Genomic DNA, 24,982 nt, shown 5'->3' on the forward strand with positions numbered 1-24,982 from the left:
CTCCTTTTCATTGCCATCTTCCTCAATTGGTTGTTTTTCTTTCACTCTTTTCTTCGAAACTTGTTAAATGCTTCGAAGTACGTTTAAAGCTAGGCTACTTCATGATGGATAACGCAACTAATAATGATACTATGATTGTAACTCTTTCAGCTCTGCTACTTAATGAGTATAACATTGAATATAATGCTATACATCATCGGCTTCATTACAATGGCCATATTATCAATCTTGTTGCCTAGGCTTTCCTCTTTGGATATGATAAAGAAGCATTCTCTTCTAAAAGCAACCTTAGTATATACACTACTCTTACTAAGTTAGAAATGGATCTCTGGCATCAAAAGGGCCCTCTTAGCAAGTCATAATATTGTTGTATTCATTCAACTTAGTCCCTAGAGAGAAGAGACCTTTTTACAGTTAAGCCATGGCAGGCATCTTATTAGAGATCAACAGACTCGCTAGAACTCTTGGTTTGCAATGATCGATCGCGCGATCTAGGCTAATATAAGGATTGCAATTGACCTTTATTGCTTTTAATACAAAGCCGACATTCAGTTGGATACACTAGCACCTAAAGAATGGACCAAGCTTGAGCATATCCACGAGGTCATATAGTCTTTTCAAGAGGCAACCCTTGCAACAGAAGGGCGACAGGCTACACTTAAAAGAGTCTTGCCTACAATGGATTACCTTTTAGATCACCTTGAGCAGCAGAAAATCAAGTACATTGATGATGCATTTATGGCGCTAATGATAAGCTTGGGTTAGGCCAAATTCAATCAATATTATACCCTAACACAGAGGTCAAATGTATATACCGCTACAATGGTATTAATACCATCACAGAAGTGGACCTATTTTGACGCCTATTGACCACTTGAATGGGTTATAGCAGCAAAAGAGGCAGTGCAAGATCTTTAGAAGAGCCAATACAAAGCGGCAGAGCTTCCAGTTCTTACTACCATATGGCATTAGATATTCTATCAATACTAGCAATGGAGGCTGAACCAGAGTGCCTATTTGTTACGGCTACAGTAACATGATGTCATGGTTACAGGGCCAGGGCCTAGTAACGTGACGTGTGAGTCACAGGGGGCAAGCAGGGTAGGCTGCCATGTGACGGGGCTAATGGATAGTTGCAGAAACTAGTGGATATTGGATAGTTGAGCTATCCACGAACTATCCTGAATATCTAGCTATCCGCCAACTATCCAGATTACCCATCAGGCACGACGCCACTATATAAGTAGATAGTATTTCCTTAGATAGGAGCTTCGTGCTCAACTCAATATAGTATTCTTTACAATACTGTAACGTGTTACTTGGAAAGCCTTTGTGTCTAATCCCCTGCCTCCTCTGTCAAGTCAATCTTATGCAAGAAACATCTGTGTCTTCTATCGTTTATGTAAGGACACAGGGCACCCAGCTAACAGTAATAGCATATGAGAGTGCAAGTCGGAGGCTAGGAGGCATCCTTACAGTTTAGAAGTCAGCATTACATCCAACTCTCTATATCCCTAAATTATTATGATGGTCTTAGTGGCCGTTTCCATTTGCTTTTTTTTCCCTTCTTAAATATCTCTGTTCAAAGTCTCCATATATTTATATTCAAGAGTTCTAACTGTTCTTGCCTATAAAAGCTCATCATCTGCCTTTTTTTGCCAGTATGTATTCATCTCCCGAAGTTTCAACACATTTTGCCACTTTTCTTTAATGCTCTTAGGGATCCATGATAGTGATGGGCATAAGACAGAGATTTCAGAACTCATTACACCCTAGAACATAACTTGAAAGAGAGATTTCTTCTGTTGAACTGCATACTTTCTGCTGTTTGACCTTGTTGAACTTTTATTTAGCATTTCTTATGTGGATTTCCTCTAAAGTTGATATTGACTCATCTAAGAATATGAAGATAGAACAGCTTTAAGTTCTGATAATGCCCATTTGCAGAATCTCAAGTGTACTCTAGTATTAATATTATCAAGATATGGCTTTAGACTGTAAGGACACAGGCACCCAGCTCACAGTAATAGCATATGAGAGTGTGAGTCGGAGGCTAAATGGATGCTATCCTATAGGTCTACTATGAAGGATACAAAAAAGATGATGAGGAACCCCGTTGGGTCAATCCCCTTAAGTACCCGAAACGGGTCCGACTCGGCTAACCTGCCTTCACTCTCACCACGTGACCGTAACTTGTCTGACTCAGATACCTTCCGTCACTGAGGGAGAGGGACCCCGTTGGGTCAATCCCCTTAAGTGTTATGATTACAGCTCACAGCTTGTCACGGTTGTTACGGTTATTACAGTTGTTACAGTTGTTATGGTTATTACGGTTGTTACGGTTGTTATGGGGATTACGGGTGTAGCCTTAGCCACCAAGGTTACAACCGCTAAGCAGACAACTGTATGTTATGAGAAATAGCCTCACCTTCCTTCCTTCTTCTTCTTCTTCTCTCTTTAGATTCAATCTATATTACTTTTCCTAGACTAGCATCATGACCTCTATGACCATCGTAACATAAGATTGAATCTCATTTCTTCATTAGCTCATCCTGAGCAAGAAACTAGAAACCAGCACAAACCTTCGAGCAACAGAACCCTCAAACCAGAAACCAGCACAAACCTTTGAGCAACAGAACCTCCAAAACCAGGAATCAAAACTCAGACCAACCAGAGCTACACATTGAACCAGAACCAGAACCAGAACACCAGAACATCAAATCCAGAAACCACAAGTAAACTAAATACCACACTCAAGCATCAGAATACAGAACATTATATCAGCAGAATTAGACCTTTCCATGACACTCCCTCAACAAGGATATAACCGTGACGGAAGTGCGCTCCTCTTGAGTGGCTCGTACGGCCGACAACTGCATAATAGGGCCTTCACCACATACATGTCTAGTTCCTGATACCAACAAAGTCAGAAGAAGATCCTAACCTCGACAATTCCAAGGACAAGAAGCGAAGCCTGCTATAATGGCACGCGATGCACAAGGATATATCATCCATGACAGGAGTCAAGATCAAGGACAAGAAACCCAATCTACTACAAGCAATCAGGACTGCTTAGAAAGCCACACCTACAATAGAAGGGAAACACTACTCGAGGATCCAGAACACCAAGCTACCCTTCGCATTTGGGAGCTTAAAGACCTCTCAGTTGTGAGCAGCTGGAGCCAAGTCCAGAGAGAGGCTATGCTTCAAATCCAAAAGCAGATGATGGGGGATTATGATCATGTCACCCAGCTCTACAATACTACCCTCCAGAAGAGTCGAGAGGAGAAGGCTACATATGATGACAATATCAGCCAGCTACAAGAGGTTATTCAAGCTCATGAGCAGATAATGGCAGGACAAGCTGCTGTTGTGAAATATCTTGAAAATGAGAAGTCAAAAAGCAGCACTACTCGCAATAGAGAATCACACCAGAAATCCACTAAGATCCCAGACCCTCCTACTCTCATAGACGGAATAGAGCCAGCTTATGACGATTGGAGCATTAATATAAAGATGAAGCTCGAAGCGAACCTTGACCATTTTCCTACTCCAGCCCTTCAGATGGGTTATGTGCAAAGCAGACTAGGTGGCAAAGCCTCCTCTCACATCAATCCACGCCTTCGATCTACTCAGAACAAGTTTCAAACTGTAGAGGAAATGTTTGAAGTCCTAGACAGAGTCTTCAGTGATTCAGACCGCCGCTTTACTGCACAACGCGCTTATAGAAAGCTCTTCCAAAACAAGGATAACTTTGCTACCTTTTGGGCAGAGTTCCAGAGACTCACTGTTGAACTGGATATGTGTAAGGTAATAATTGCTACATGTAGTGAAATTGAAATTTCACTACATGTATCCTTATATCGAGGGATCCTTATATCCAGGTGTAACGGGTGCCGCTGTTACAGTACATGTGGTATATAAAACGTGTTACGCGTATTCCGGGCGAGCCGGAATACTGTAGTCTTTTTGGCTCAGTGGGATGTAGTGCGAGCATAACCATACATCATTACACCAGATTCAACTGTACTAGAATAATTAGGAAGTGTAAGTACTCAGTTACAACAATAATACCCAAATGGTTGAGAGTTGGGTATTATTGTTGTAACTGAGTACTTACACTTCCTAATTATTCTAGTACAGTTGAACCTGGATATAAGGATCCCTCGATATAAGGATATCCTTGGTATAAGGATGGGTAGTCTGGTCCTGTAGTTTTTTAGCTGTAAAATAAGGATTATTTCTGTATAAGGATGATCCTTAAATCCGTGATTATTTTTACACTAAACAATCCTTATAACTTGTGTTTACCAACTCCACCATGGAGGCCTCGCAACCAAAAAAAAGGCACGCACTCACTGATGTTCAGCGACAATGTATTCGACACAGATATGCCAGCTACCTGTGCACTCAGCCTGCACTTATAGCCTGGTATGCCACTTAAGCTCAAGGTCGCCAACTTAGCTAAGGCCAAATATCCTCAATTTTTTCCACGTAGTACCAATAGCTCGACTTAGATACATGGAAGAAGACTAAACTTAGCACAAAGAAAAAAAGTAATGGTGAATATCCTGAACTTGAGATAGCTCTCTTCGACTGGCAACAATCAATGCATGCAAAAAAGAAATGCGATCATTACTAGTGACATTCTAAAAACAAAGGCGCACAAACTTTGGGACCGTCTGCTACAATATACTATTTATAGGAATGAACTGAAATGGTCGAATGGCTGGTTAGATGGATTTAAGAAGAGATTTAAGATTACGGAATATGTTCGACATAGAGAAGCAGCTATAGCAGACATCCACAATCCTACAAATACTGCGCAAATGGAAGATCTCTAACAACTATGTGCAACATATGCAGATAAAGATATTTTCAACATGGATGAAACTAGGCTCTTTTGGAAGATGACGCCAACTTGAATGCTAGCCACTAAAGCTTCGAGTGGGGGGAAAGAAATCCAAAGATCAGATTACTCTTACATTTACGACAAATTCGACTGATATATGGGTTGTGGGAAAATTGAAGAATTCTCAATGTTTTAAAAATATTGATGTTAAGCGCATGCAGATTCAATATCGATACAACGAGACAAAATGGATGACAGGGCTAATTATGAAAGAATACCTAGACTGGTTAAATGAGAAAATGAAGCATCACAAGATACTGTTATTACTTAATAACTTCTCTGGACATGAAGTTGGAGTTGAACTTGTTGGTGGATTACAAGGTTTGTCAAATGTTCGAATTGCTTGGCTTCTACCAAATATGACATCTCATTAGCAACCTCTCGATTAGGGAATAATTGCAAGCTTTAAACTTGGGTATTGAAAAGAATGGATTAATTACATGTTACACCAGCTCGACACCAATAAAACAGTTAATATTCTAAAGGTGATACAGTGGAGTCGACTTACGTAGGAAGCACTTGAAGCACCAAAAATCCAGAATGGCGATTGACTCATAAAAAAACCAGAAAATATGGATATGTGTCAAGATAATACTGCTGAGGTTGAGGAACTAGAAATGGAAATTGCGAGGCTACTAGGAGATGTCATGCCAATTGCAGATTTTCTCAACCCTATAGGCGAAGAGATAGTTGACAGAGATGAAGATATTTTCGAAGCTGTAGTATAGAGATACACTATTACAGAGGAGGATGGGATTGCAGACAGGGATGAGGAAGGGGAAGAGGAAGAGATCTGACCATCACTTGCGGAAGCAAGCCAGGTGCTAAATACCCTTCAATTATTTGCTTCCCTCGCTAAAGATGGACGTCAGATTTCAGTAATAAAGGCATTAGAACAGATTGGCAAGGATATCTCCCAAGAGAAAGTTACGAAGAGTACCCAACGTTTACTAGATGGCTGGGTGTCAAAGTAGCATACAATTTTTTTTTTTTTTTTTACATATAATGTGGTTTATCAGTACATCGGACATATCAGTACCTCGGACACTTTTCATTGGCATTCTACTTTGAATATCAATAAATCAACCATAACATATTAAATTAACTATAACTAAGCGGAATCAGATGAACTAGACATATCTATAGCTTCTTGACAAGTTCGCGCATTATGACCAGCTTTTCCACAGATCCCACAGCATCGCCTAGACGGTTGCCCCTCCTTGCGACTACCCCCAACCGCATGTACGTCGCGTCGTACCTGCTCATCCACATCCTTCTGTGCGATAATAGCCTGTGCATCCTCTACTATAAGTGCACCTCCTTCACGGACACGAGCCTTTTTAGCCCTGCGGCGTTTGCTAAGGGCTTCGTTGGCTGCTCGAAGGGTACGTACCTCAGCAGACAGAAGGGTGTTCTCATGTGCTAGTCGCTCCGTACCCTTTGCCAATGCAATAACTGTCCCGAAGAGTGGAGTTGGCGAGCTTCCTTGGTGACGGGCAATTCGATTTCGAACGAGGGTTGTTTGTGAAAGAGCTTCAGTTGGGTTGGAAGGGGTCTGGGAGACCCAAGGGTTGGTGTTGGCAGTAGAGGGTCTAGAGGGAGTTGGAGTCCGTAACCTCACGTCAAGCTTTGAAAGCACTGCTTGCGGGTCGAAAGGCACTAAGCCAGCTCCGCGGAACCCGGACTGGGTGTTTTGGGCTGTCATGGATTTCAGATATGCTGCTCTAAAGGCGAGAAAGAACTCGACCTTGGTAATGTGGTTGATATGAGCCTTAATGAAGGTCTCAATCTGCTGACCATATGCCCGCTTCAACACACTAAAGCACCCGACATCAAGTGGCTGAGTTAAATGAGACGAGTGGGGAGGTAGTCCAAGAGTTATAATGTTGTGTGCCTTGCAGTACTCTTGGAACTCGGCCGATTCATGACTCTCGTGCCCGTCTAACACCAGCATTCGATATGGACCCCTTGCACGAACAGCAGTATGTTTGTCGAAGTGTTTCAACCATTCTAGACCCGTCTCATTGTTTGTCCATCCATTGCTTGTCGGTTTAACAACCCAGTTGTGTGGAAGGCCGCCGTCTGTATACCAATTTGCAAGATGATTCTTGCCTTTAACTACCAAAAATGGAGGAATACTCCAGCCGTCACTGTTGATACAAGCAATCGCTGTAGCCCATTCCCGATTCCCTGGCTGAACTGCCTTACCTCTGCCAAGTCGATCTGCATGGGTAACAACCATTGCAGGGCAAATCACACCCATCATAAACCCAGTTACAAAGTTATAGAAGTCGCAGTCCAAAACACCATATTTTGCCCTCATATTTTCCACTAGTCGAAACCACGCGCCAATTAGTTCAGGATCTTCGCACAAGGCCCTTTGGAAGTCGTAAACGCGATTAAAACGCGTCTTTAATTCTGGACGTCGTTGTACAAATCGGTGGGCCCAGAGCTTCCCGACGCGCCTCCCTCCACGCGATTCGAGTATAAAATTTGCCATATCTTCTACACCAGCAAGCCGGGGTGCAAATCCTCTTGAATCCATATCAAGTATATTCCGAATAACCACCTCCTCTTCTAGTATAGTTAATTTCATCATTGCAGGCCGGCGTTCGTAGACAGTAGTTCGGCCGTTCATTCTGTCGCAGAGTGTAGAATGAGGTACTTCATAGAGCTTAGCAGCCTTCCGACGACTTAGATTTTTTGATGTTCGGATAGCCTCGATAGCTAGAATGATTTTTGCTTCTTGGGTAATCACTGACATAATAAAAGGTGGAAAAAACGCGTTGTGATGTTAGAGGGTAGGAAATTCAGGAAAAGTGTCCGAGGTACTGATATGTCCGACGTACTGATAAACCACGTTAACGTGCATGTATAACGAAAGTGCCAAACAAGTGAAAGTGCCAAAATATCGCGACTACCCCATAAGAATTGCGATAAATCCACCACAACAATATAAATTAATTAAAACTACTCGGAGTCCTCTTCCTCAGACCTGTCTATTACAATCTGACAAGTGTGCGCATTGTGTCCAGTCTCACCACACTTGCCACAGCGACGTGCATGGGTTTCTTCCCTTGGCTTCCGACCACTACTTGCCCTTATTTCTTGCTCTACTTGCTGTACAACGTCCCTCTCATCCTGTAGCTCCTGTGCTACCTGTTGACTAAGTGATTCTCCTTGCTGTAGTCGTGTTTTTTTAGCTCTCCGGCCCTTGCTTAGCAGGTTTTGGTTCTCTGCTTTTAACAATGCTAATTGATGCATTATTTGCGATGCACCCTTTGTAAACTGGTCAACAGCTGCATAGATTGAGGTTGGAGAGCTATTTTGATGATGCGCAATTCAGTTTTTAATGAAAGTAGACTGTGATACAGCTTCAGTTGGGTTATTTGGTGTCTGAGAAACCCATGGTTGAGCGGTGTTTGGGCGAGAGGTTGGAGGTGTTGGCGTCTTAAACCTAAGGTCAAGTGTAGATATTACACTCTCAGGGCTAAATGGAAGAAGCCCAGCACCTCGGAACCCTCCCTGAATATTGCTTTCTGTCATTGCAATGTTAAATGCAGTGTGGAAGGCAGGAAAGAAGTCATCCTTAGTAATGTGAATAATATGAGCCCGCATCATATCTTCAATTTGCCGACCGTAAGCTCTCTTTAATGGGCCAAAACAGCCAACATCAAGTGGTTGGAGTATATGGGAAGAGTGAGCAGGCATACAAAGCGTAATAATGTTGTGTTCTTTGCAGTACTCATCAAACTTGTCTGAGTGGTGGCTCTCATGACCATCAAGGACTAACAAGCGATAACCACCAACACTCCGGGGCTTTGTGTGCTTCTCAAAATGCTGAATCCAATCCATACCTCTCTCGTTTGTAGTCCAGCCATTTGCAGTAACAGCGATTACCCAATCTGCTGGAAATCCGCTATTCTCATACCAAGATGCAAGGTGGTTTTTACCTGCCACAATGACAAATGGCGGCACTGCCCAACCTTGAGAACTAATGCCTTGGATTACTGTAACCCATTCCCGATTGCCAGGCTGCACCTTTTTTGCCTTTGCCCGCCCATCTGAGCTCGTTACTACCGTTGCGCTTGAGATGACGCCCATCATAAACCCAGTCTCATCAAAGTTGTAGATATCTGCATTGTTGATGCCATACTTTAGAATTGTGTTCCATACAAGCTCAAACCAGCCACGAATGACTTCTGGATCTTCGCACTTAGCCCTCTGGTAGTCGTATTTTTGCTGGAAGCGTGTCCGGAGCTCTACATGGCGCTTAACAAAGTTTGAAGCCCAACGTGACCCGACGCGTGGCGCGTCGCGTGTTGCAAGGTCGATTTGCCATATCTTCAACAATAGACAACTGAGGAGGGAACCCTTTAGAAGCTAAGTCAAGTATATACTGAACAAGAACTGATTCCTCTAGGTTACTTAATTTCCGTAAGTTGGCTTGGATATCGCGTCGTGAAGGTACGCCTTGTAAACGGTGACGTAGCTTGCGGTGGTCTACGGAATAGATCCTAGCTGCAACTCGAAGGCGCTTTGCATAGCTTGGATAGCTAGCACTAATTTGCTTTCATCATTTTTATGGCGCATGTTTTGTTGTGAAGGAATTTAACATTTAGTTGGGGGGGTTGGTCACCGCATGATTTTGGCACTTTCGCTTGTTTGGCACTTTCGTTATACATGCACGTTATTCCTCAGATCTCTGTGAACCTCCACATAAGGATATCCTTGCTATAAGGATGCCACGCCCGGTCCCGAGGGCATCCTTATATTCAGGTTCAACTGTACTCTAATTGGCTGGAGTGCATAGACGCACGAGTAGAAGTTGTTGGTTATGTCGCGCTTGCACTCAAGAAAGATGTCTCAACACCCGACGCATCAATGTTGAGCGGCTGACTTCAAAGTGTTCTGCTGCAGCCTTTAAGGTTGTAAATTGTCGATTGTTGTATGCCTCTATAGCTTCAGCTATATGCGCCTCAGTTTCCTGAACCTGAAGGCTTTTTTGTCTCGCCATTGTTGTTGTTTTTACAAGTTTGAAGTTACGAGGTGGGTTTTTGGTGACCATTACGCTACCATGACCATTACACCACCTCCAACGCTATGCGCAGCTATGCTTCCTGCAACAGACGCAGCATCAGAATGGCCACATACTCTAATAGAGCATGACATTTTTAAGAAAGTATTTGTAAACAGCAGTCCTCTAGATTTTCAGACACTCCACAAAGCAAATACAGTGCTCTCTTCTACAATAAGTCGTGGCATTATTAATATATATCCATAAGTTAGCAGATGAGACGGAGAAGCTCAATACACGCCAGATGCTGCAGCAAAGAGAAACAGATAGCTTACGCTCAATTATCCAGAAACACTGAGAACAGAGCAAGGGCAACAGAGCAGTTTTGAAGGGTCAATTCCATTTCTCTACTAAGAAGCTGCGGTCGCAAGTGGCAGAAGAGGCAGCAACAGCAACACAAAAGTCGAAAATATCAACAACACCACAAGTTACAATATCTATAATTGATTTAATTGATGAGGGGAGTGTGGAGGATCTATATGATAACTAGTGATAACGTACATGTATAGCGAAAGCGCCAAACAAGCGAAAGCGCCAAAATGATGCGGTGACCAAACCCCCCAACTAAATGTTAAATTCCTCAACAACAAAACATGCCCCATAAAAACGATGAAAGCCAATTAGTGCTAGCTATCCAGGCTATGCAAAGCGACCCAAAGTTACGCCTTCGAGTTGCTGCTAGGATCTATTCTGTGGACCACCGCAAGCTAGGTCGTCGTCTAGAAGGTGTACCTTCACGACGCGATATCCAAGCCAACTCACGGAAATTAACTAACCTAGAGGAGTCCGTCCTTGTTCAGTATATACTCGACCTAGCTGCCAAAGGGTTTCCTCCTCGGCTGTCTGTTGTTGAAGATATGGCAAGTCGACTACTTGCAACACGCGACGCGTCACGCGTTGGGTCGCGTTGGGCTTCAAACTTTGTTAAGTGGCGTGTAGAGCTCCAGACACGCTTTCAGCGCAAATACGACTACCAGAGGGCTAAGTGCGAAGATCCAGAAGTTATTAATGGCTGGTTTGAGCTTGTGCGTAACACAATTGCGAAATATGGTATCGATGAAGCAGATATCTACAACTTTGATGAGACTGGGTTTATGATGGGCGTTATCTCAACTGCTATGGTTGTAACAAGCTCAGACGGGCGGGCAAAAGCAAAGAAGGTACAGCCTGGTAATCGGGAATGGGTTACAGTAATCCAAGGCGTTAGTTCTCAAGGTTGGGCAGTACCACCATTTATCATTGTTGCAGGCAATAACCACCTTACATCTTGGTATGAGAATAGTGGATTTTCAAGCGATTGGGTGATTTCTGTTACTGAAAATGGCTGGACTACAAACGAGAGAGGCATGGATTGGATTCAGCACTTTGAGAAGCATACAAAGGCCCGGAGTGTTGGTGGTTATCGCTTGTTAGTCCTTGATGGTCATGAGAGCCACCACTCAGATGAGTTTGAGGAGTACTGCAAGGAACACAACATTATTACGCTTTGTATGCCTGCTCACTCTTCTCATCTACTCCAGCCACTTGATGTTGGCTGTTTAGGCCCGTTAAAGCAGGCCTATGGTCGGCAAATTGAAGATATGATGCAGGCTCATATTTCTCATATTACAAAGGATGACTTCTTTCCTGCCTTCCACGCTGCATTTAACACTACAATGACGGAAAGTAACATTCGAGGCGGGTTCCAAGGGGCAGGGCTTCTTCCATTTGACCCTGAGAGAGTGATATCTACACTTGATCTTAAGTTAAGGACACCAACGCCTCCAAGCTCCCGCCCAGGTACTGCTCAACCTTGGGTTTCTCAGACACCAAACAACCCAATTGAAGCTATGTCACAGTCTACATTTATTAAAACTCGGATTTCACACCATCAAAATAGCTCTCCAACCTCAATCTATGCAGCTGTTGACCAGTTTACAAAGGGTGCATCGCAAATAATGCATCAATTAGCACTGCTAAAGGGAGAGAACCAAAACCTACGACAGGCAAATGAAGTACTAAGCAAGCGCCGGAGAGCTAGGAAAACACGACTACAGCAAGGAGGATCACTTAGTCAACAAGGGGCGCAAGAGCTACAGGATGAGAGGGATGTTGTGCAGCAGGTAGAGCAGGAAATAAGGGCAAGCCGTGGTCGGAAGCCAAGGGAAGAAACCCGTGCCCGTCGCTGTGGCAAGTGTGGTGAGACTGGGCACAATGCGCGCACGTGTCAGATTGTAATAGACACCTCTGAGGAAGAGGACTCCGAGTAGTTTCAATTGATTTCTAATGTTGTGGTAGATTTATCGCAATGTTTGTCGTGAGGGTAGATAATTTTGGCGCTTTCGCTTGTTTGGCGCTTTCGCTATACATGTACGTTATAGATGAATTAGGATGGTAGTAATTGAATATTTTCGATTTTTTGAAGGTGGTGGTATTTTGATGGCGCGGACTAGCCCCACTACCCCCACTACACCATACCCCCCATTACACCACGACCTACGTTATTTGAGTATGAGTATGAGTACGAGGATTTACTATACTCATGAGTATGAGTACGTGCTAATACGCATGAGTATACTAGAGTTTCTAACCCTGAAGACACTTTAGAAGCATACACTGTAACTGTAAATAATCCATTCCCATATGCAGCCATCCATCATCCGCAAAAAAACTAGCTATAGTTACATCCTTAAAAATAATCGCCAAAAAAACATCGACAATAGAGAGACAAAAACAAAACCTTCAGGGTATTTCGTTAGTACATTACATGCCAAACCTCTCCCCATCCTCCCTTCCCCTTCCTCCTCTCCCACCATCCCGCCAGTTCCGCCAAAAATTATACCCACTCCCCAATTCATCCTCCACTCCCACCTCCGTCATTGAAAACACGTCCGCAAAAACAAGAAAAACAAAAGTCCACCGAGTCATCAAAAACATCGAGCGGAATCCCTAAAAGGACCGCGATTTGTGCATGCGCTATGATGTGCGAGTAAAATAAGTAAAGACGCAAATCCAAACGACAAAAACAGAAACCCGAAAATAAGTAGGTATGTGAGGAGCCGAAACTAGGGTGCGCTTTTTGTGTGATATAGAGGGTGATAGATGTGATCGAGGTAGTCGGGCGGTGGGTTGTGTGGAGTTGAGGTGGCCCTTTTCATTATGAGGAAACGTAATAGATGTCGGTGGTTGTTCGGGGTCTCGTGCGTGTATATCATCAATATAATAATCGGAAATTTTGGTGTTATCGTAGTAAAGTAGGGGTGAGTGGGTAAGTGAGTTGGTGTTGGTGTTGGTGTATAGACTTCTTGTATAAAATCTCTCATCTTCGTCTTTATCTCCGTCGACGACGTCGTAGCGCTAGGCACTGTCTATGCATGCCTGTGTGTATTTGGTTCTTCGGATTTCCACATCTGGCAGTTCAAATCAAAGATTCTCACACCTCGCACTAGGCAACTGCATACTCGGATCCTCAAACGCCTCCATCTTCAGCTGCCACGGATCATTCAGCCCCGCACTCGTATACGAGTTAATCGCACTAGCCAACTCCACCGGCTCTTGAAACGGCGCCTGCGCGTACCACTGCTCCTGCGGCGTCTGGTACTGCTGCTGCTGCTGTGGTGTTGGGACTACCTGCTGCACCTGCAGCCGCTGGTATTGCACAACTGGCACCTGTTGGTGCTGCTGTTGCTGATCGATGGGAGAGGGCTGGTGCGCTGGGTATTCGAATTTCTGAATCGGTTGCTGGTGTGCGTAATACAGCTCTGGCGGCGGAGGCGTGCGTGCGGATAACGCGGAGTAAGTATCTGAACCTGCGTAGACGGAGGCGGGGAGGGGTTGTGTCGTATATGGGATTTGGAGATCTGGGATTTGGAGATCTGGGATTTGGCGAGCGATGTAAGTCTGTATATGGCTATTGGGGTTTGTGTTCATGGTAGCCACGCCGGGGTTATTTTGTTCAGGGATGAAGTAGGGGTGTTGGTGTTGTCGTTGCTGCTGCTGGATCAGATCTTGTGGGTGTCTCTGGTCCTGAAGAGAAAGAGAGCGGTGCTGATAGTGCTGCGGGCTCTCCGAGAGGCTGTGGCGCGGGGGATAGACGTCGGTGGTTACGTAGGGTTGAGAGTTTGCATTATGGTAATGCCCGAAATCAGCAAAGGATTGCGAGCGGTGGGTGGCTTGGTGGTGGCTCTGCATGACGCTGTGGGTGATGACTGTGTTGAGGTCCTGGGGCCAGTGGGCCTGCATCACGAGCTGGGGGGTTGATGGCGATTCTCCCATGTCGGAGTCGGAGGTGTCGCCGTCTTCTAGCTCGGAGGAGTTGACGCCTCCGCCGCGCTGGTGTGAGCGGCGCTGGTGCTTTACCATTGTGGTTTTGCGGCAGAAACTGGGTGAGCATTAGACGGTTGAAACGGGACACTGGGGGGATGGGGCATACCTCTTCAAGCAGCCTTCGTGGGCGCATTTATACGGGCGTTTGCCGGTGTGGATACGTCGATGGCGAGCGAGACTCGATGACTGGGGCGGGTTAGAAAGATGGGCAAAAGGTAAGGATGGTTGGCACCCACGTCTGAGAACCGTTTGCCGCATTCTAATTGCTGGCATTGGTGCGGCTTCTCGCCGGTGTGTGTGCGAATATGGACAGTGAGGGCGCTCCTCTGGATGAAGCTCTTGTTGCAGCCGGGCGTCAGGCAGGAGTATGGGCGTTCATTGGTGTGGATCCTGAAGTGTCTCTGCAGGTCGGATTTTCTGTTGAAGTTCTGTTTGCATGTCCATTAGTATGCCGTCACTCCACCAGGACTCTGGGGCGTGGTGCGAGTCCGCACAAACGGCGACTCGACTCACCTTCTGACATGACGGCCACTCGCACTGGAAGGGTCGAACAGTGGGTTCATTCTCAACCAGCTCCATGAGTTCCATTCTAGATCCTCAGCGGGTTGATAAGTGGTATGAGATGCTCTCGACTGGAGGAGGTAGGTGTTTGCGGTCTGCCTCAAGACGAATCTTACGGGTTTGGTGGTTGGGGGTTGGTTTGGGCGAGCACGGAAATAAATGGGGATCTCTGCTTGTATTATAAGAAGCAGGTTCGGGGTATATAGCTCAGTTTCTCTGGGTCGTCATGTGGCGGGATTGCTTTTTAGACCAGAGCAGCGTGGCTATCCGCAAGCCAAAGCCATCAAGAGTGGATCTTTCCAGAAGGAGGGAGGGGCGGGGGGTGGAGACGTTTGGGAGAGGCACAGCACGGTAGATGGAGGGGGGGGATGGAGATGGAGATGGAGGTGGAGGGGACGGGGGGTAGGAGGGCAGGAAGTGGGTTGGGACTAGGGGGACAGGAGGAGTTGGATTGGAAATGGGGTTGGTTTGGCCATAGTCCTAAGACGCTCTAGTAGGACACTCTAGTAGGTATTATGGAAGGGGTGGAAGGGGTGAACTAGAATCGATCGTGGCCTGTCCCTGTCTCTGTCCCTGCCCCTGCCCTTGTCCTTCTATATACTATTACGCTAAGGGTATATATGCGCATCCCTGTCTATAGCCGCCTGAACTCTAGTGGTGTAGGGAGGGTGTAGGGTGTAGCGGGGGGCTGTCTGTCTGCCCTGCCTGCCCTGTCATGTCATGTCATGTCAACTGCAAAACCCACATGTGCAGTTTAGTGTATGTAGTGTGCCATATAGTGGTACTAGTAGAGCCAGTAGAGCTAGTAGAGCCAGTAAGTAGCATTCACTCTTCCCCTTACTAAAAATCCAATACACAATCCCAAATCCAATGCTCTATTAGAGCAATTTAGCAACTGAATTACTGATGCACTTTTAGCGTGTGACAGTAACCAGGGCCCCTGCCCCTCTATTCCAAAACCAGCGCTAGGTGTTAGCATACAAGGAGGATGAGGGCAGGGGGAGGTGCTCCTGCTGTTACTGCTCATTGCAGCAACAGCCTAGGCAGCAACGATGTATTTTCACCACCTAATTAAGCAGTAGCAGCAGCAGTTGCTACGAGTGGTTCAGCTAGTGTTCATTTATAAACACTAGTCGTTCTACCTAAGGGATCTGCCCCTAGGTAAAGCGTAGCGCCTGTTCTGGTTTATAGAACAGGAACTACACTAGCTGATTCCCCTGCTCTATATTGAGGAGGTGACTTAGCAGAGCCATCTAGCACTAACTATAGAGACTGCTCTCTATGTTGTCTATGCTAGACTTACCTAGGCTGCTAGGTCAGCCTCTATTATGTCTTTAGATGCTCTAAGGCCTAGCTTAGCACTATGTTTAATGACATAGTGCTATTCCTTGCAGCCTAGTTTAGACCGACTCTCTAGTAGCACTACTAGCTGACATACGATTAGCTAGCAGAGTTTGCTACTAGGGTCAAGAGGGTCTGTAGGGTTAGGGAGGTCTAGGGCTTTGTAGATGGCACTTTCCATCCACATTGCCAGCCAAAAGGCAATGTGGCTAGAGAGCTGTGTTCTCTAGGCACAAGCACCTTTATAGCGTTAACTAGCAAGCCATCTGTACCCTAGACAGCGTGATCAGCTTGCTTGTAGGGCCATTTGCTAGCCTAGTTAATGACTAGGCTATATAGCGTAAGTCTGGCTATGATGTAGCTATCTGTAAGGTAAGTCCCCTCTTCCCCCCTCTTGTGACTAGTGCTAACCTCTTAACAGATCATAGAGGGTCTCATGACCCTCTATGTCTTTAGCGACCTAGCCTATTCAGCTGCCTTTAGCACTATATGCCCATTTAAGCATCCGCTTCGGTGGTTTAGCTTGCCTAAGGACTAGTAGTGATGGAACGCAACTCTGTCCTCTATTAGGATTGAGGTTAAGAGAGTCTTTGGCTCTGTCTAGTAAAGCTGGACATATACTGCCTTTAGCAAGGGGCTAAGGGCTGGTATGTAGCCTGTCGCTACCCACTGTGACATGGGTGTCTTGCTCACAAATGTTTAGACATGCCTATAGGGGCTAGAGCAGAGGAACCAGTTTTAATTAACTCTACCTACAGTAGAGTCCTATTTATCATAGGTATGTACATCCCTATTGTCCCCCCTCCCTCTAATTCCCCTCATAATTCACCCTCTACTACATCATTGTTAGCATCTATGAGATATTGTCGTTAACAGTGCTAACCTTAGACTCTAGGTCCTTAAGCTGCTTCTTGACAGTAGCATCCTTTTCCTCCCTCTCCTTCTCCTTTAGGCTGCTGCCTATCCAACTAACAACCCTCTTAACAATGCTAAAGAGGCGTTCAAGTCCTATAGCAACAGGATCCCACTTAAGGGCTATAACTAGTGCTAGGGCAGCTAGTCATCATCATTGTAGGGTCTAGGGTTGTGGGGTTTAGGATCTTAGGGGCAGTGCTGCTCTTGTCCTCCTCGTCCTCTTGCTAGCGGGCATAAGAAGCAGCTCTTAAGAGCTGCGTCTTGTCTGCCTAGAGCATAAGAGAGGCCTGCTACTAGGCTGTTAATGTAGTTGTCTCTACATTAGCAGTGCCCTATGCCTCTTGCTAAGCTGCTTAACCTCCTCTTAAGCATTAAGCATAGTGATCTAGGAGTCTAGAGCGTATGTTATGGACAACTAGGCATCTTGCTTACTGCTATTAAGATTAGCGATACATGCCCTATGCTCTTAGACAAGCTTAGCTACAGCCTAGTGAAGCATTTAGTGCTCTTTACCTCAGTCTGCTATAAGGCGCTAGGCAATCCGCTCCTAAAATGCTTAGTTAGACTAGGCTGTATGTGGCCTGCTACTCGATGCAGAGCCACATAACAAAGAGCATGTCCTTAGCAGTTACAGTATTATCTCGTTAAGTCAATGTAATTGGTCATGCATAAATATATTGAGTTATAGTAATATCGAGTTAGAAAGTGATCCGAAGTAGACCCGAAGTAGCCCCTCAGCTAAACCACCCATCCATCCAACGTGCTTGAACCAAGTCATTGGCCTGTTTGGCCACTAATTGCCTCTCCACGCCACTATTCTCAGATTCTGAGAACTCAATCAGAGCTTGGAGGGCTTGTATAGTGTTCTGTGTGGTGAGCACAGGACGCTGGGGCTCCTCATCATCATCATCTTGAGCATCGGAAACCTGTATATATGGAGCCATCGCCTCCTCTGCTGGATTCAAAAAGTTCGAAAGGTCCATAGCGTCTAATATATGACCAGCTTGTTGTACTCGAGTATATAAGTCATTTAGAACAGGAAGTGGGTGTATAGGAAGCTGTATTGGGCATAAAAGAATCATGCTTTTTCGATAGCAATTGTAGATAGTCGTAATTGTAATGTTGTGATGCCATGATCAAATAAGCCAGCGAATTGCAAAGTGTATTGTCATTGTTTTGATTGGATCCATGTTGTTGCTAAAAGATTCGAGCATGAACTCGAGCCATTGCTGATGAAAATAGCTTTTTAAAGAGGCTATAATACCTTGATCAAGAGGTTGATATCGACTGGTCGCATTTGGAGGAAGCCAAATAATTCGTATGTTTGGAGGAGGAGGCGTCAATTCCACTGCAGCGATATGGGCTGAGAAGTTATCCATTGTAAGCAGTATAGAACGTGACATACCAATATGAGTATAGAAAGCATTTAGCCAATCTGCCATAACAAATTGATTTATCCAAGCCTTCTTATTCCACCTCCAAACCCCACCTATTGCCCCTACATCAATGTGTTGTAAAGCTCAAGGCTTTTTAGCTTTTCCAATAAACCAAAGAGGAAGTCGATCTGTTCCAGCAGCATTAATACAAATGGCTACTGATATGCGTGGTTTGTCCTTCTTCTGTCCTGGAATTGATCGTGTTGTAAAGCCCTTTGAAGGGCTCATCCTCCAGTAAAGCCCAGTTTTATCCATGTTGTAAATATTGTCCTCTAAAAACTCCCCTGCAATAGTTTGTATAGCCTTCATTTGTTCTTCTGCAGTGACACCAATAGATCCAGCTTCACCGCGTAGAGTTCAATATAATATATTATGCCATTGTCGAAACTTTACGATCCATCTGTAGCTAAATTCTGGCGTAGGTAGTCCACGGTATTGTGGTAGCTGATTCCAGATAATCTTCGCCTTTGATTGTAAGATTTCTGTAGTTGTAATACCGCCACGCTCTTCAATAAGCCTCTGCCAGTCATAAAGAGCAGCTTCCATCCAGGCCAGGCGACAGCGCGGCGACGCTGAGCTTTAGAGCTGTTTGTTTCCAGAGTATTAGGAGTATCGTCAAGGTCCAAAAATCAAGAGCTAAGGGATTCTGAGACTGTAGATTGGCTAAGTTGATGATTGTATTGTTAACTGTATAGTGGCCTTTTGTGTAGGTTTCGGATGATGAGATCGATGCCAGGTTCAGAGGGCTTTTCGCTGTTCGAGAGTCATAGAATAGAGCTTTTTCGAAGGCATTTTGAAGGTATTCTAAGAGTAGTCTAGTAATTAGTTTAAGTCGATAATGGGGAAAAGGGACTCAATATCATGTGTATCGTGATTTGTATGACGAATGGAAGGATCCGAAGAAAGTTATCAAGTTATCCAGAAAATCGACTAATCATGTATCGACTTAATGAGATAATACTGTATACAGTTTTGACAGCTAGGGGCGATGCTAGGGGTGGCGCTAGTGGCACCATCATCATCATTGTTGTCCTCCTAGGTTAGGGGCTGGCTAGGCCCTTTAGGGGAGATCTATAGATAGGATAGGCAAGTAGTTAGGGGGCTCCTATAAGGGCTAGGGCTCTTAATAGACTCTCTAATGGGTTTAGAGAGCTGGCTTGCCATCTACATAGCAAGCTAGGCCGTTTGCTAGATGCTACAAGGGCCGGCTTCTATAGAGTAATATACAGTATTCACCTATTTCAAGCAAAGGATGTCGTTCAAATTGTTAATTATGGCTAACTACATACGATACACTACTAATTTACTAGGCTAGAAATGGCTCTGTTATAGTGTGGCAGTCCCCTTTCCTATTTGGGCACGTAGGGCTAGAGTGGGCACCTTGGCATTTGGTACGCCTTACCAAATATGTTACTGTTACACGCTAAAAGTGTGACGATAACAGTTGCTAAATTGCTCTAATGCCCCAAATACAATAGACCAAGTACACATTTCCCACTATATGCACCCATATTCAGTCTTCTTCTGGGTCGCAGTGGCGCTGCTAGTCCTTCTTCTGCCTTCGGACCGGACCAGAGCCAACAAGGGGCCGATACTGGGGATCTCAACTTCATGCGAGTCTGTCTTGTCTCAGGCGCTGAAATTCTTCAATGGAACGCCCGCCCGCCCGCTGCTGTCCCGTCCCATCGATAGAGTTGAGTGCCGCGACGCCATCGGGAATTCGCCAATTCGTCCTCTCTTCTCTGGACACTAGGCCCGAGATGTGCGAGATGTGCGAGATGAGGGATGCGTGTATGTGTGTGCCGCCGTGCTGCGCGGAGTAGCATGGGGAGAGTGATTTGTCGTCATTAGTGAGCGCCTCCCGAGGTTTACTGGGAGAATCGCGCTGTATACGCGTGTTACCCCGTGGTACTCGTCGTCGGCCTGCATAAGCACCACCGCAGCTGCCGCCCTCGTTGAAATAGGGTCTGTCTCCCATTCCACCTCCCACATGGACAGACACACCACCATCCACCCAGCAGGGCCCAGCACCCCCATCGCCTTAACTTCCCCCTTTGGACCTAGACTTGCGCTGTACTTTCGCACTCCCACCCCGCATATCGTATATCGTACCGGCAAGCCGGCTGAGGGAGTAGCAGGTAGTAGGGCATGGGCTTACATGCGAGGTGGTATACTTGGGGTAGAGATGGTACGGACTGGACTGCGGATCCACTGGGTTACCTACCTCATGCTCATGGTGTATTTCGAGAGATGCATGGTCAAACGCCCATTATGAAGCATACTATGCTATGCATCTACGCCGCGGCCGATCCTAGGGACGGCAAATATCCTCTCTCTCCCAAAGGCAACTTTTGTGTCCTGGCACCGCTGTTGCACACGCGCTTCACACCGAGACGAGTTCGTGTAGTTAGATTCCCTACCCTGCTGCGGCGCAAGCGCGGCACGTACAGCATATCACACTGCCATTGAGATATCATGCAGGCGTGGTGTGCTGAGACCGAGCCAGTCGGCGGTTTCTTCATCTCCGCCAACGCTGCTGCGCTGCAGTGTGTGCTGCCGTGGTTATGCAGAGTGGCTATTCGGTGGGGTCCGTTTGTGAGGTGATAAGGCGGGTTGGTATTGGCATCGCTGTGCGATTGTGAGGTCTATCTGCCGCTGGTGACCTGGATGTGTCCCGCTGGTGAGCTGGATGTGTCCGGCTCACCAGCGGCAGATAGACCTCCAGGCGGGACAGAGATAGGGGCTGTGGTGGTTTGGAAACATTTGAGGCCTCGAATGGCCTGTGAGCACCTACCACACAGGGGAGTTTCATCAACAAACGTCCAATGCACCCCCCTGGTGATCCCCAGCCCAGACCAATCCTCGTATCCCCAACCAACCAGGTATACTCGGCGTCTCAACGGCGGTGAATGGAGAACGGAGGGGAGAGGGAGTAGAGTAAGGCGAAACTCACGGTAGCAGCAGCGGTGTTTTAGTCCTCACCACCGCGGGATACAGCTCCGTATCGCATGGCAGCATGGATGAGTGCGCTGACGGGGTCCTGACGGGGTCCTGACGGGGTTCCTGACGGGGGTGGCCGACGGGGGTGAGGATCCCGGGTCGGACACACCGACGGTCGCTGTGATGCTTACAATACTACAATAATGTGGTGCATACCCCCTACCATCTACATCAGCCGCCAGGATGGCAATTCCCTCCCCACGACTGGATTGGATTGGACTGGACATCCCTCCCTTGTCGGCGGTCCAACTGCCTCGTCCTCGTCACATCACACACGGCTTTTGTGCATACCCAATGCATATTCTCGAATCCATGCATATAATACAGGGACAAGCCCTCCATCACTTCATCACTTGGAACGGACGTTGGGATGTGGAGCGCAACGTCCACTTTTCCACCGCGGGAAGAGAGTGGGATGCGGGACGAGCCCCAATTACAGTCGCTACCAGCCCTCAAATCCACATTCACATATTATTAGCCGCAAAAGAATTAAATCCAAAAGAACTGTCCGACGACAGGAGATCTTTCCCATCCCCAACCTGCTGCTGCACGCCTGGCAAGAACTGCTGTGGTGCTTCCTGCAGGCACCTCCCGGAAACCCCCATCAAACAGAAAATAACGCGGCCAGGCCCGGCACTCAAGGTTGGAGATAATGTAGCCCAATATCAGGCCGCGGACTGCATGCTTACCGCCCGCCCGTTAGATCTCTCCGTCGCTCCTTCTTAGCGGTGAGCATCTGGGGGACCATCCCGCCACCACCCCCACCCTCCCCACCCCACCATCCTCCCGCTCTCCGCCATCCTCCGCTATCCGCCCCGCCACGGCCCTCCTCCGGCGCTACACTGGGTAAATCCGACTCGGCGAATCCTTTCTCCTCTCCTGACGACGACCCCTGGTGGGGCCAGTTGGTCTAGTTGGGGGTAGTCCGACAGGGCATGTTTCCCAGCAACTCGTTTTCTAAAGGGGGATTCCATGCTCGTCAGAGGCAGGGTACGGCTGCATGGCCTACTTTAGATGAATTACCCCCACCAGCCTCCTCTTTCATCGCGCGTGGGCAACGTGGATGTTGAGCCACGGTGGGGCATTTACGTAGCACCGTTTGGTTTGCGCCGCATAGCCGCACTACTACGGGGGAAAGCTCTTATGTCCGCGTTAAGTATGGGTAAGGTCGCTGATGCTACCAAGAGTGGGCTTTTACGAAGGTGGAATTTGAGCCTGAACTGATGGAGGATGGGAAAGGAAACACCAATCCCCCTGAATCGCTCCTCCTGAATCGACAGCGTTGATCCTGCGTGGGTTGTGGCGTAAGGACGGGGTAGAGCGGTAGAGCACCTCTGATGGTGTCCCCCTGATGCCACGTTCTATACCTGCAGATCACCCCGCCCGGTCTAGCGAATGAGCAACCCGCCGCCTCGGAAATTACCCTTGGGGACTCCCACCATCCAAGCCAGCCCCGCCCTCCTGCTGTGTATTTGCGTGCTACATCGGGCGCTACTCCCCTCTGGCCTCTCCACCCTTCGAGAAGTCATGGGTTGTTGGGGCTACTAGCGTTCTAGTCCATGTGGATGTCTCACCTGGCTTACAGTTCTCCCCCACTTCACGACAGACTACGGTTTTCACGACTGTGGTTGCGAAAGGAGCGCGAAGCGTCGCGCCTCGATGCTGCTTTGGAGATGAGATGGGACGAGCTCACGATGCTTCGTAGATTATGGAGCATGGAGCCCTCCTGGTCCCTCTCCAACTCCAGTAGTTTGACGATCAGGAGTTGCTTGGTGAGCGGGCGAGGTTCATGGGCATGTCTCATGAGGTGGTCAGCTGAAACCCAAAGGAAGGTTAGGGCTGCGTTTTGAAAATCCAGTAGGCAGAAAGCGCTGTGCCACTATCAGAAATAGAGTGGCGAGTGGCGATGACATAGTTGTGCCTGTTCCTCGTGGCTACTTAAGATAACCCCACGCTCCCATCCTGCGACGTCTCCCGCGATCCCTGGCCCGGTGTGGCTGTTTCAGCTCCAGCCTTCTACGAAATGTGAAGAGATGCATCACGTGCGCTGCATGAGCTGGGTCCGTGAGGTTGCGGTGGCATGGTGGTGTGGAGGAGCCAGCAGTTCGTGGTTGCAACACATCCATCACGATTGGGACCTGAGGTTGCGTTGCATGTAGAGAATCTGATGCGGACGGTAGGAATCAGGTAATGAATATTCCCCTCGTTTGAAGTCTCATCGACAGGAAAAGGGACGAAAGGAGTTTGCGGGATTAACGATCGAGGCTGGACAAAAGAGGGGTTTGAATGAAAATTTGAGGTAGCCGAGGGTATTGGATTGAGGGGCTGAGAGGTTGGTTGACGAGGTTGATTTCAGCCACCCCGCGATTCTAGATGAGTTGGTGATGCGCGCAGCTGGTTTCTAAAGCACGCAGTTCAATACGGATCTTCGGTTGGTGGTAGGTCTTTAATTTGTGTGAGGTAAGAGCCTGTGCACGGCTTTCAGTCCAGTCTGCCTCATTTCCACGTCCTACTTCCAATGATAGATGTCCCTTCTCGGCCTAGATCAGGCATGAGAAAAAGGGGGAGGTCTGGCTGTGGCCTTGAGAATTCAAGGAAATCTCCTGGAAGCTACCAGTAAGCCTTCTCCAATGGCTGCCTCTGATGTGGTTGGTAAGGTAAGCTGGATTTTGCTGTTCTTCGATGTGTTGTGGCCCCGAGACAACATTTTCTTTAATAAGCCCATTTGAATGATTTCCTTCCTCATATCACAATTAAGCGTCGGATGATGCGTACTGAGAAGAGTATTGCTGGAATAGGCCTTTTCTTATGTCTTTGTATCTTGAATTTACCTCGGCAGATTCTTCGACGAAGTCAGTTTTCCCCCTTCTCACATGCTGCCTCCTCTCACATGCTGAGCAAAAAGTGTATCTAACAAGCATCAGCTCCTACTCCCAACACCAGACAAGCAGAGTACCTCTTTCCTTACTCATTACCATTTCTTGTTGCACTCGATGGATGTGTCCTTGATATCTCAGATGCCCCCTCTTCCGATATGCATCTCTCGTCTTTTACCCATCCTCGGTATCAAGATAGTTCATATTGGGGGCCGAACCCCATTTCTCATTCTTCCACAATACTATTTCCTCATGTAATACCATCCTTAGTGACGGGCTCCTCCCATTGCTTTGTTCTCCTTGGGCAGGTCTCACCGCTACTTTGCCCAAGCTCGGTGCTTCTGAGTATCCCAAACTCTGGACAAGTGATCCAAGTAGTCATGAAAACGCTGGGAATGCCATGTTCAGCGATCCTCCTGGTCCTGGGTGTATATACCCCGCAGTATGTTGGTTTCCTGGCTACCATGTTGTGAGTCTTCCCTGAATTTGCTGTCTCTATTTTGATTTGAAGTTCCCAATCCGTTGGTCAAATAATGCTTCGGGCTGCCAGTTTTGTCGT

The 24,982-nt window shown here is 46.8% G+C and overlaps 2 protein-coding genes across 2 annotated transcripts; both read right to left on the minus strand.

Annotated features, from left to right (window-relative positions):
• Positions 1 to 12,810: 12,810 nt before the first annotated feature.
• Positions 12,811 to 15,205, minus strand: VC83_07446 (uncharacterized protein). Its single transcript, XM_024471016.1, has 4 exons — positions 14,808 to 15,205; positions 14,531 to 14,722; positions 14,401 to 14,480; positions 12,811 to 14,349 (listed from the first exon to the last, which is right to left on the minus strand). The coding sequence occupies exons 1-4, from the start codon at positions 14,880 to 14,882 to the stop codon at positions 13,392 to 13,394; spliced, it is 1,305 nt and encodes a 434-aa protein (XP_024321432.1). The 5' UTR covers positions 14,883 to 15,205; the 3' UTR covers positions 12,811 to 13,391.
• Positions 15,206 to 17,028: 1,823 nt separating this feature from the next.
• VC83_07447 (uncharacterized protein) lies at positions 17,029 to 18,094 on the minus strand (the record flags this gene model as incomplete). Its single annotated transcript, XM_024471017.1, has 3 exons — positions 17,029 to 17,031; positions 17,080 to 17,243; positions 17,872 to 18,094. The coding sequence occupies 3 exons, from the start codon at positions 18,092 to 18,094 to the stop codon at positions 17,029 to 17,031; spliced, it is 390 nt and encodes a 129-aa protein (XP_024321433.1).
• Between the last annotated feature and the right edge of the window lie 6,888 nt (positions 18,095 to 24,982).

Source organism: Pseudogymnoascus destructans, assembly GCF_001641265.1.
Source record: "Pseudogymnoascus destructans isolate 20631-21 unplaced genomic scaffold scaffold_20, whole genome shotgun sequence".
Taxonomy (NCBI): domain Eukaryota; kingdom Fungi; phylum Ascomycota; class Leotiomycetes; order Thelebolales; family Thelebolaceae; genus Pseudogymnoascus; species Pseudogymnoascus destructans.